The 13106-nt window shown below is 40.7% G+C and overlaps 1 protein-coding gene across 1 annotated transcript in view; it reads right to left on the bottom strand.

Annotated features, from left to right (window-relative positions):
• Positions 1 to 13106, bottom strand: part of ACACA (acetyl-CoA carboxylase alpha) — a 993014-nt gene that overhangs the window by 496765 nt on the left and 483143 nt on the right. Inside the window, exons 31-32 of the mRNA XM_040424192.1 lie at positions 10945 to 11047; positions 2902 to 3009 (exon numbers count right to left, since the gene is read on the bottom strand). Coding sequence (XP_040280126.1) covers positions 2902 to 3009; positions 10945 to 11047 — 211 coding nt within the window. The remainder of the gene's footprint in view (positions 1 to 2901; positions 3010 to 10944; positions 11048 to 13106) is intronic.

Genomic DNA, 13106 nt, shown 5'->3' with positions numbered 1-13106 from the left:
TTGCGGACCCATTGAAATGAATGGTTCCATATACGGAACGCAAAAAAAAGTTTGTGTGCATGAGCCCTAACATAGCTGTATGAGGGTTTGTTTGCAGGACAAGTTGTACTTTCTAATAGTACCATTTAATATTGCATCTTTATGATTATTAGTTATGTCTAATGGAGCTGTGTGAGGGCTCTTTTTTTTTTGTGGGCCAATCTGCAGTTTTTCACAATACCATTTTGGAGTCTGGCCAACTTTTTGACCACTCTTTATTCAAATTTTATAGGAGGTAAAGTGACAAAAAACTGTGAATCAGCCATTTTTTTTTTTTTTGCGTTACGTTATTTTAAAGGGAGTCTGTCACCACATTTGAGCATATTAGACTGATCAAATAGCGTTATATGTGCCACCCAGAACTTAAAAACGGTACCTTTGTTGTATCTAATGGAGTTTTCTTTCAGCCAAAAATGAACTTTTAAGATTCTGCAAATGCGCACTCTCAAGTGCCCAGGGCGGCGTCTCAATCGTCCGAGCCCCAGGCAGCACCTCCTCAACAGCTCATAACCCCGCCCTCCGTGTGCCTCTGCCCGCCCGTTTACTCTCCTCCTCTCTCCTTTTCCACTGAGGCTGCACGGTCAAATTCGTAGCGCAGTGGAAAAGGAGAGAGGAGGAGAGTAAACGGGCGGGCAGAGGCACACGGAGGGCAGGGTTATGAGCCATTGAGGAGGTGCTGCCTGGGGCTCGGACGATTGAGACGCCGCCCTGGGCACTTGAGAGGGCGCATTTACAGAATCTTAAAAGTTCATTTTTGGCTGAAAGAAAACTTCATTAGATACAACAAAGGTACTGTTTTTAAGTTCTGGGTGGCACATATAACGCTATTTGATCAGTCTAATATGCTCAAATGTGGTGACAGACTCCCTTTAAGTCCACCTAGGGGACTAGACCATGCGATTGTCTGATCGTTTCTCCCATAGACTGCAATGAATTACCACTGCAGCCTATAGGAGTTTCATTGTGTTCCTATAGGAACATTGTGTGGCAGGCCTCCTTTAGAGGGCACAAGGTTGCCAAAGCAGAGCCATTTGGCACCGGGAGCAAAGCACTCCCAGGTAAAGCCTTCTTGGATGCCGTGGTTGCAATTAAGGAGGTTAAATGTACCTGATTGGCATTATTGACGATCACTATTATTGCCTCCAGCAGCTACTGTATGTATGGTGTATGCCGGTTATAATGGGGCACAATTCTGAATGAATAACTGAAGTTATTCTAAACTAACAAAATTAACAATCTAAAGAGAAGTGATAGGTTTTAAAACAATACTACATATAAAGGCCAGGTTTGATAGCGTTTATCCTTAGGAATCCCTCTTTTGAAACAATCTTTTTTAGGCCTGCATCTTTTTTTCTGTTGGAGGCACCTCTGATGTAAGGTGATGGCCTTGTATGCCTGAATGGAGGCTTTGTCATGTTAGCATATGGACATCTTTTATGTCCTTATACTTAAAGAGGAGCATCCCCCTCACTGCCCATTGCCTGCTCTTACTAATTTGCAGCCTTTGGCCTTCAAGGGTCTTTGACAGGCCTCAGATTTTTCCAGACTGGTCCACATGCTACGATTCTTCTTATTGTCAGACATTAAAAAAGTCTTCATTTTGAGGGAACGATGGCAGGCAAGGAGTTATAGGGAGATATAAGTCATACAGTTATGTACTGCTGACATTAGCACATCGCTAATGTCAGTCAGCTACATAACGATTTTTCTCATAACAGAAACCTTTTAAATACACTGCATTTGCCCTTGCACTATTGAGAGTTTAGTGTAGGTGCACTGTGTTTGAATGGAGGAGGTTGAATTGTGTGTTTGGCCATCTTATGGACAGGACCTTTATGTGGACAGCACAAAAGATTTGCCTAAGAAGTGGACATAGCATATGAAATATAGAAAACAGCAAATAATATTGACAAAGGCTATATTAGTAAGTGCCACATAGTTGTCTTACATACACATTGGTCACAAGTAGTCAGCAGGTGGCAACCCCTTTAATGCACCTCGTCCATGATGTACAGGTACATAATGGTGGAAAAAGGGTTAAAAAAAAAACAAAAAACTGTTAAACGAGGGTTACATTGCATGTAACAATTGTATGGTAACAGAGGTTGTTATTTCCCTGTAATGCTAAAAGAATTAAAGCCACAACTTTAATAGCAAGGTACCATCTAAAATGATTTGCCATTAAAGGGCATGTGTCAGCAGATTTGTACCTATGAAACTGGCTGATCTGTTGCATGTGCTCTTGGAAGCTGAAGGCAACTGTGTTAGTCCCATGTTCACATGTGCCCGCATAGCTGATAAAAAGGATGTTTTCATATATGCAAATGAACCTCTAGGAGCAACGGGGGTGTTGCCGTTACACCTAGAGCTCAGCTCTATACGCAAATGCTGTGCCTTCTTCACTATGATTGACAGGGTCAGGTAGTGAAAATGTCATCACACCTGGCCCTGTTAAAGTACAGAGTGCGCGGTAGTTGCAGAGAGCACAGACTCTAGGTCTAACGGCAACACCCCCACCAAGCGCACATGCAACACGTCAGCCAGTTTCATAGAAACAAATCTGCTGACATGCCCTTTAACGTGTACTGTATACAAAGGTTTACACTTTTTTTTTTTTTTTACTTTTAAATAACGTAAAGATAATTACTGTAATATAGTTTACATATGAAGTTTATTTTTGAAGCAAAACAGCACCCCAATCTTTCTATAGCGCTTCTCACTGCAGTTCATACAGAATCTGTACACTGTAGCAATACAGGAGTGTATGGATTCTGTGTTCTACAATATGCATGCGAGCAAGCACCATTGTATACAGAAGCAGTAAATTTATAGTTAAATGCATTAAGTTTGGAAATTGCTTACTTTGTTTTGCGTAAAGTCTCGGAACATGGCAGCCAAACTATCATCATCAATATCACAGTCGGTTTTGATGGCAATGTTTAGGATGTGGATAGGCTCATCTCTGACGCTCTACAAGAGATAGTTTAACACCATTTAATTTGCAAAGTTCGAATTTCTTGTAACAGTAGAAAAATACAATATTACATATAAATGATAAAGCAAAGTGCTCATTTTGAAACAAAAGGAATATGCAAAGCAGATTTCAAAATCTCAGGCAGTTTATGACATCACTCAAATAAAAGATACTTCTGAATACAAAAATGAATGACATTTGTGTAACCATGCAAGAGGAGCAAGAATTCTCTGCTCTTTCTGGTCACCGATATGCAAATGAAGAATTTTACAACCGCACATTCTGGACTTATCCATATGCTTTACTTGCATGTGTGATGCCCTAACTGTGGGTTTAAAATACCTGAATTCACGGCACCATAGGAATTTCTGATACTTCAAGTTCAGGTCAGTTAAACCCATGTTCTGTCCATGAAACTTGCAAGTAATATGGATGAATAATCTGCTATACTCGTGTGAATAGCCCCTATTGGGGTTTTCAAGAACTTACAGTGCCTTGAAAAAGTATTCATAGGATCACCTTTTTCTGCAATTACAGCTGCAAGTCTTTTGGGGTATGTCTCTACCAGCTTTGCAAATATAGATATAGAGGCTGAATTGCATGCCAATTTTTCTTTGCAAAATAACTCAAGCTCAGTCAGATTGGATGAAGAGCGTCTGAAGACCAATTTCTAAGTCTTGCCAGAGAATCTCAATGGGATTTAGGTCTGGACTCTGGGCCATTTTAACACATGAAAATGCTTTGAACTAAACCATTCCATTGTAGTTCTGGTTGTATTTTAGGGTAGTTGTCCTGCTGGAATGTGAACCTCCGCCCCAGTCTCAAGTCTTTTGCAATCTCTAACCAGTTTTCCTCCAGGATTGCCCTGTATTTAGCTTCATCCATCTTCCCATGAGCTCTGACCAGCTTCCCTGTCGCTGCTAAAGAAGCATCCCCACAGCATGATGCCACAACCACCATGTTTCACAGTGGGGAGGAGGTGTGGATGATTTGCAGTGTTCATTTTCCGCCACACACAATGTTTTGCATTTAGGCCAAAAAGTTAAACTTTGGTCTCATCTGACCGGAGCACCTTCTTCCACATGTTTGCCGTGTCTCCTACATAGTGTGTGGCAAACTGCAAATTGCTTGCTTTCAAAGTGTTTTTCTTCTTGCCACTCTTCCTTAAAGGCCAGATGTGTGGCGTACACAACTAATAGTTGTGCTGTGGACTGATTCTCCCACTTGAGCTGTGGATCTTTTCAGCTAGTCCAGAATAACCATGAGTCTCTTAGCTGCTTTTCTAATTAGTGCTGTCAGTTTAGGTAAACAGCAATGTCTTGGTAGGTTTGCAGTTGTGCCATACTCCTTCCATTTTCAGATGATGGACTTAACAGTGCTCTGTGAGATGTTCAGAGTTTGGGATATCTTTTTTTTTTTGTAACCTAACCCCACATAACACTTCTCCACAACTTTATCCTTGACCTGTCTGGTGTGTTCCTTGTTTTTTATTAAGCATTTTCCATTATTTTATTAATTCAAAAATGTTAAAAACCATGTATCAGCTTCTTTTTGCTTCACACATAATTGCTAAATTGTGCTGGTCTATCACATACAATCCCAATAAAATACAGTGGGTGTAAGGAGAAAATATGTTGTAAAGTTAAAGGGGTATGAATATTTTTTTCAAGGCACTTTAGGTCATCAAGGTCGGATCTGTCCGGCTCAGACTCCTGGCATCCCAATCAGCTGTTTGAAGAGGCACCAGCCCCAGGCAAGAGCTGCAGCATCTTCATCTGGCCTGTGGAAGTTGATCAATATTTATGTCCTGGAAAACCCATTTAACTCCTCAAAAACCAGGACTTAAAGGACTTACATGGACACTGACTTTTCACACAAATTGTGCTAATATCACAGTGCATGTGTTATCTAGCAACTGTTCAATGCATTTATATTGCACATTTCAGTGTATTCCACTTAAAAGTAAACTTTCTGCACTGGGTATGTCCCACAAAATCTACTGTCCACCCTTTTCATGCTTCTCATGTTTTTCATGTCCACCTCAGTTTTCCATCCCCAGTAACAGACAGACCACAGGATGTGAAGAGGAGGGGGTGTCTATCTGCTAAGATGTGCTCCTATTTGGTCAAAGGCAGCCTGACTCTCCTATTAGACATATATGCAGCACTGTACTGGCTCATGTAAGTAAACTGAGCTCTTCCAGCTACTTAGTTCTGTGTCATGTCTCTTACTGCTACACAATCCATACATGACACAGAACTAAGCATCCAGAATCAGGCTACTTGCTATGCAATGCATGACGGCCAGTGTGGGCAGAGCAGTGAAATACTGAAACACTGACATCTAAGGGACAAGCCCAATGCTATGGAGACATCAGAAAACAGCAGTACAGCAGAAATGTGGGGAAGAGGACAGCAAACATCTATCTGACAGTTGAATGATTGGGCTCTTCTGGCACAGAACTGTTGAGCAATGAGGACCCAGCATAACTTGCAGTTTTTGGTGAAAACGTAGGGGTGGTTTAAAAGGAAAATGCCAGCGGTTTTCGCTATACTAAACTGTTGACAGCACTAGATAGTGGCTGAGGAGAACAGAAATAACATATATTTTGGGCAACTTTTATTGTGAATATGTACTTTTATTCCGCTCAAGTGTACTGGAGGTGCAGTAGCCATTGCTTGTCCTCATACAGTGTAGGTGATTGCTGCATGCAAATGCAGCTCTTCACATCCAATGAAAAGCAGGCAATAATTAGGAAGGAACGCTTCTTTCCTGAAAATTGTCTGCTCGCTTGTTGCGTGCAAATGCAGCATAAGGTTTGAATTTTAAAGCCCTTGCTCTGAGTGACACCTGTACTAAACAACAAGACGACTACTGCAGCTGCCATTTAAAGAGGAGAAGGGCTGTAAAGCAACTTAGCGCAGAGAGAAGAGAGCACTTGACAGTGAAGCTCCACCTCCTGTGCACTTAAGGAGCAGAATCTATTCTATAAGAATAAAAGTTCATATTCTCAGCACTCCTAATAATAAAAACTCCACAAAAGGTTTGTTCTGCTCTTCCCAGCCCACACATAATGTTGTCCACAGTTTATCATGGTCAATATGCTGAGAGAATCCCTTTAATAACCAGACACATTTTTGTGATTTAGCACGTGGTGGCCTCAACCTTTTTTTTTCTCTTTTTTTAGTTTTAACGAAAAATGCAATTATTTTTTAAGTATTTTTTTTCCAAACTATAGCTTTATAGCTCTTTTCTTTAAATATGCTAACTGACAGAAAAATAAATAATTAAAAAAGATTCCTTAGTTTGTGTCAGTTTTGATATATAATGTAGTTTCTGTAACACTAACATAATATGTCTCCCAAAAGGTCATTAAAATACATCTGGGGGACACACTTTTTAAAAATTTTTTATTGTATTTTGCCATCCCCCTACAAACTGCCTTGTGTCCACCCTCTTCCCTAAATACAGCCGGAGCTGCCCTTCTCCTTTCTTTCCGCAGACACAACTGTCATGTACAACCACCTGCTGAAATTTCTAACACTTATAGAAGGGAAGTAGAAAGCCAGCGTAAACAGAAGTGTTCTGCTAGGTTTATGTCAGATTCAGCAGAACCAACAGCTAGTTGAGGGTGAGGGCGCATTTACACTATCTAAGGTTTAGGGAAGGAAATCTTCCCTCCAAACCGTCGCTGATATCGCTAGCCCCAATACAAAATTATTAGCACAATCTGCTGCCCGGGAATGATGATTGAGGTGTCTGCACCTCTGATCGTTTCACTCGATGAATGGGCATTTTGCTCATTCATCGGGTGATCTGCAGCAGCTTTAGACGGGCAGATCTTCAGGAACGGGCATTCGTAGGAATGATTGTTCCCGATAATCGGCCAGAATATTGGGCTGTGTAAATCCAGTCTTACACACTGCAATAGAAAAATGGCAGGGACTTTACAAAAAGGACACTTAAGTAAGTTGTCTAACTTTGCATTTAGGAAGCAAATATTAAAGAAATTGAGAACTAAGGTGTCCATAAGCCTTTCAACCACCTGTTGTCTCATTAAAAACATACCATGGTGTGAGTTCATGGCAGGGTTATACACTGTAGACAAATTGCAGACATAAAAAAAAATGCTGAATTGCAAAGGTGAAACACATTTAACATCTCGCAGCAATCACAGTAAAAATGCATGCAGTACAGTACAGGCCTATGTCTGTGGCTGAATATCTTTTATTACATAAACCTACTCAGAACTACCACAACTTGTCTTATCAAAAAGGTTCTTTGAATCCTCTTCATTTATGAAGTTTTAACCGTGATAGTTTTCTCCCTCTGGCTTTGGATTATTGCATGACCTTCATGTTACATTAACTCTGACAACCCTGATCTTGGATTGGTTTGATTATGCTAAAGTTTATTGTATATACTAGCTTCAAGTAGTCAGTGGTTGGAGACTACTCCAAGTAAAGTCATGAAGGGGTGTTCCCCCCCCCCCCCCCCTCCCCATTTAGCATAGCCAAATCTAATAGTGAAATAGTACATCCACACACCATTCCTGAAGCATCTACTAGAAGAAGAAAAAAATGTCCACTTCTGAAGGGCTAAATACACAGGACCAGAGTTGTCAAAGCATGATTAAATTGGCTTAGCTTATTATTCAAGGTCAAATTTAACCTATAAAAAATAGGATTTCTGCAGTCTCTGTATACAACACTGTTGATGAAATGAGGCATACTGCATATATACAGCAGTCTGATTGCCACTCTTACACTATATAAAAATAGCAAAATCTGAGAAAAAAAATAATACAAATTTATTTTGTTATGAATAACTTTACTAATTTCCAGATGTCAGTTCTGATTACTGAGATACTTAGTGGAATAGTGGAAAATGCAATTCTACCTTTTTTTATGGCATTAACTATGATACTAAAAATAAAATAACCATATCCTCTTGGCCTGTATGATTACAGTGATAACAAATATACAGTCAGGTCCATAAATATTGGAACATCAACATAATTCTAACATTTTTGGCTCTATACACCACCACAATGGATTTGAAATGAAACTAACAAGATGTGCTTTAACTGCAGACTGTCAGCTTTAATTTTAGGGTATTTACATCCAAATCAGGTGAACGGTGTAGGAATTACAACAGTTTGCATATGTGCCTTCCACTTGTTAAGGGACCAAAAGTAATGGGACAGAATAATAATCATAAATCAAACTTTCACTTTTTAGTACTTGGTTGCAAATCCTTTGCAGTCAATTACAGCCTGAAGTCTGGAACACATAAACATCACCAGACGCTGGGTTTCATCCCTGGTGATGCTCTGCCAGGCCTCTACTGCAACTGTCTTCAGTTCCTGCTTGCTCTATGGGGCATTTTCACTTCATTTTTGTCTTCAGCAAGTGAAATGCATGCTCAATCGGATTTAGGTCAGGTGATTGACTTGGCCATTGCATAACATTCAACTTCTTTCCCTTAAAAAACTCTTTGGTTGCTTTTGCAGTATGCTTTGGGTCATTGTCCATCTGCACTGTGAAGCGCCGTCCAATGAGTTCTGAAGCATTTGGCCGAATATGAGCAGATAATATTGCCCGAAACACTTCAGAATTCATCCTGCTGCTTTTGTCAGCAGTCACATCATCAATAAATACAACAGAACCAGTTCCATTGGCAGCCATACATGCCCACGCCATAACACTACCACCACCATGCTTCACTGATTAGGTGGTATGCTTAGGATCATGAGCAGTTCCTTTCCTTCTCTATACTCTTCTCTTCCCATCACTCTGGTACAATTTGATTGTCTCATCTGTCCATAGGATGTTGTTCCAGAACTGTGAAGGCTTTTTTAATGTCATTTGGCAAACTCTATTCTGGCCTTCCTGTTTTTGAGGCTCACCAATGGTTTACATCTTGTGGTGAAACCTCTGTATTCACTCTGGTGAAGTCTTCTCTTGATTGTTGACACGCATACACCTACCTCCTGGAGAGTGTTCTTGTTCTGGCCAACTGTTGTCAAGGGTGTTTTCTTCACCAGGGAAAGAATTCTTCGGTCATCAACCACAGTTGTTTTCCATGGTCTTTCGGGTCTTTTGGTGTTGCTGAGCTCACCGGTGAATTTCTTATTTTTAAGAATATTCCAAACAGTTATTTCGGCCACAGCTAATGTTTTTGTTATCCCTCTGATGGGTTTGTTTTGTTTTTTCAGCCTAATGATGGCTTGCTTCACTGATAGTGACAGCTCTTTGCATCTCATCTTGAGAGTTGACAGCAACAGATTCCAAATGCAAATGGCACACTTGAAATTTACTCGACCTTTTATCTGCTCATTGTAATTGGGATAATGAGAGAATAACACATACCTGGCCATGAGCTGAAAAGCCAATTGTCCCATTACTTTTGGTCCCTTAACAAGGGGGAGGCACATATGCAAGCTGTTGTAATTCCTACACCATTCACCTGATTTGGATGTAAATACCCTCAAATTAAAGCTGACAGTCTGCAGTTAAAGCACATCTTGTCCGTTTCATTTCAAATCCATTGTGGTGGTGTACAGAGCCAAAACATTTTAGAATTGTGTCGATGTCCAAATATTTATGGACCTGACTGTATAGCTTTTGCTATTATGACTATTTTTAATAAATTAAAAACCTTTTTCTTAAAAAAAATGTGTTGCCATATTCTGACAGCGTGTTATCAATAAAGAAAAGGGACAAGAGCTTGCATGAATACTTGTTCCCAATAACTACGGGGTGTAAAGGCGCCTCCAGTCCCTAAATAGAGTGGATGGTTCATGCGTATAAATGTAGCTTTAGTGCAGCTGAAAGATGAGGCAATGATAGGTAATAAGCAGTTCATGCATTGGCCAATATAAAAGGCCTGAAGCCACTGGCAGCCACCTCTGGCAATGAGTTATCTGCCTGGCTGTGCCACAAAATCAACTGATCCCCTAATTCACAGGGTTGTGGATAAGCATTGGATTGGTGGAAGTCATACCACTGGGATCCTCACACATCATCGGAAAAGCAGTCCCATGCTCCAGTATGAATGGAGCGGCAGTTCAATCATGTGTGCTATGGAACTGCCAAAGACAGCCAATCCTGTACTCTGCTATCTTCAGAAGTCACCAGAGAATCAATGGAGCAGCAGTGAACATGCTTATCCTGCCTCTCCATTCATGGCACAATCCCATTAAGACTAAAAGGATTGACCGTAAGCTTATAGGGAGTCTGTAACCACTATATGACCACTATATGACCATATACAGCACTTACATGCCGCTGAAGCACACCTATACATGATTCTAATGGTACCTTTGTTATTTTCTTTAGACATCCAGAAGCAGGAAAAACAACGTTTATTTCATATGCAAATGAGCACTCGCAAGTGCCCAGGGGCGGTGTTCCATGTGTAGGTGCCCAGGCTGCTCTGCCTTTTTAACCATTACTCCTCCCCCAGCCTCTTTCTTTGCCCACCCTCCTATTCCCTTCTATCATCCCTAGGTCCGGCCGAGATCCCGCTGGCGCATGCGCACTAGTTGAATGGATGCCGTACCCAAAATGGTCATTGAAGTGCGCATGCCCCGGCCCGGCGAAGCCATGCGCAGGCGCGGGATCTCGGCCGGACCTAGCGATGATGCAAGGGAACAGGAGGGCGGGCAAAGGAAGAGGCTGGGGGAGGAGTAACGGTTAAAAAGGCAGGGCAGCCTGGACAAACTACACACGGAACACCGCCCCTGGGCACTTGCGAGTGCTCATTTGCATATGAAATAAACGCCATGTAAGTGCTGTATATGGTCATATAGTGGTGACAGACTCCCTTTAAATACAAAAAATGACACTTTTATTATGAGTTCTTATTGACCCTCTCAAAAGTAACTGTCAAAGAGCATTGTAAAGAAAGATTATTTTCCACATACATACCTTATTGTCATCTTCATCATACAATGAAGGGTGACCTGCCTCAGGGAATATAGGACTTTGGGGAGGAGAGTCAGAGAAGCAACTCATGATATCATCAAACATTCTGTAAAAAAAGTTGCAAAGAATAAATTATGTATAGAAGAACCAGTAAAGTATACCCTGTACATTCTAATGGTCTGTGATCTGGGTGAAATCAGCATAAATGGTGTGTAACACGCATTCGATTTCCACATTCAATATTCAAACTTTACAAAGCCTACTCAACTTCATGTGAAATGTTTAGGAAAGTTAAAATTTTAAAGCTTTGAAGGCTAACATGCAGAAAGATTGTAATCTAATCAGTCTTTATTAGGCAAATAACAGAAAAGCTTATGACGTGAGCAACAAGAGCTGTGTAATCGCCTCTCTTCCCAGGGGTCGTGCATCTGCACACATGGAAAGACAGATGCCACACTCATTGATTCAAGAGAATAAAGTCCCTGCTGGGCCATAGTCGACAGTTATGCCTAATTCTTCCTGACATTTCATTCCTTACTGTGCAAGCAGATTCCTATATTCCCTGCTCCCAAAACAGATACCAGCTCCCACAACCAAAATGGGTGAGTTGAATCATGCAGAAACAGATGAGAAGAAGAAACATTAGCATTATCCATTTAATTCCATTCAAGTTTAAAATATACTGCAGGGTTTGGAAATCTTACAGATGGAGCAAAATCTACACCTCCTTGTACATGTTTTCCTCTGGTCAGAAATGACAAACTGTAAAGCAATGGTACACAATTGTAACAACTAAAAGACTTATGGATTAAATGTTCACCCCAGGTACAAATGAGCCACATCAGGAACGGATAGAGGAAGGAAGTGAGTATTGCTAATTTGTATATGTTTATTTTCACATTTAAAATAAATAACTATTGTGAAAAACTTTAATAAGCACCCTACAGACATTTAAGGGTACTTTCACACTAGCGTTATTCTTTTAGAGTACGGTAAGAGGTCTCATTACCGGAAAAGAATGCATCAGTTTTGTCCTAATGCATTCGGAATGGAAAGTAATCCGTTCAGAATGCATCAGGATGTGTTCCGTTCCATCCCTTTTAGGTATTTGTCCGGACAAAAAACTGCAGCATGCTGCTGTATTTTTTCCAGACAAAATCCCGGAACAATACCGTACTTGCTGGATCTGGCATTACTTTCCATAGAGATGTATTAATGCTGGATCCAGTACCAAGTGTTCCGGAAATTGCCACATCACCGAATCCGGTTTTCCGGTCTGCGTAGGCACCAGGCTTTTGATCTGTGAAAAATTTAAATACTGGAAAAAAAAGCTTTCAGTTTATACACGGTTTGTGTATAAACTGAAAGTATGGTGGGAGAGTCATTTTCTCCTCATCGACACCTCTCCATTTTTAGATCGCTTGCTCTGGTATGGACGTTATATCGATGACTTACTGATGGTGTGGTCTGATGGGGTGACGTCCATACCAGAGCTTACTACATATTTCAATTCCTGTGTGGATTCTATACAATTTGTTTTTCATTCTGATGCCACTGAAATACAGTTTTTAGATTTGTGCTTGAGAGGGAATATCTCCACCCACAGGGTTAACACATCCACCTATCGTAAAGAACTGGCTGGCAATACCACACTGTTTGCTCATTCATGCCATCCTCCCCATACTATTCGTAATATCCCCAAGGGAGAACTTATTCGGGCCCGTCGTAATTGTTCTGACTATGATGCTTATGAGAAGGAAGCTTCCAATATAAAAAACAGATTACTACGCATGGCATACCCATGTAACGACATTGAGCGGGCCAAAAAAGTAGTCTCTGACATAGATAGACACTCCCTAGTTTTCCCTAAGTCCTCTATGGAGCATGGACATTCTGATAGTACTGTTTGTAAAACACGTGCCACATATTTTGTCACACAGTACAGTCAAGAATGTTTTGCTATTTGAAAAATCATGAAAAAGTACCTTCATGTCCTGAATTTTGATGGACAGTGGTCCAGAATTATATCTGATAGAATGAGATGTGTGGCTAAGAGAGCACCCACCCTTGGCAACTTAATTAGTCCAAACTTTTTTTCAGATAAAAAAAATCTCACAACCAACATGGCGCCACTACAAAGGTAGTTTCAAATGTGGACATAAAAA

Source organism: Bufo bufo, chromosome 3 (assembly GCF_905171765.1).
Source record: "Bufo bufo chromosome 3, aBufBuf1.1, whole genome shotgun sequence".
NCBI lineage: Eukaryota > Metazoa > Chordata > Amphibia > Anura > Bufonidae > Bufo > Bufo bufo.
The sequence above is the reverse complement of the archived record's forward strand: the minus strand, read 5'-3'. Positions and strand labels throughout refer to the sequence as shown.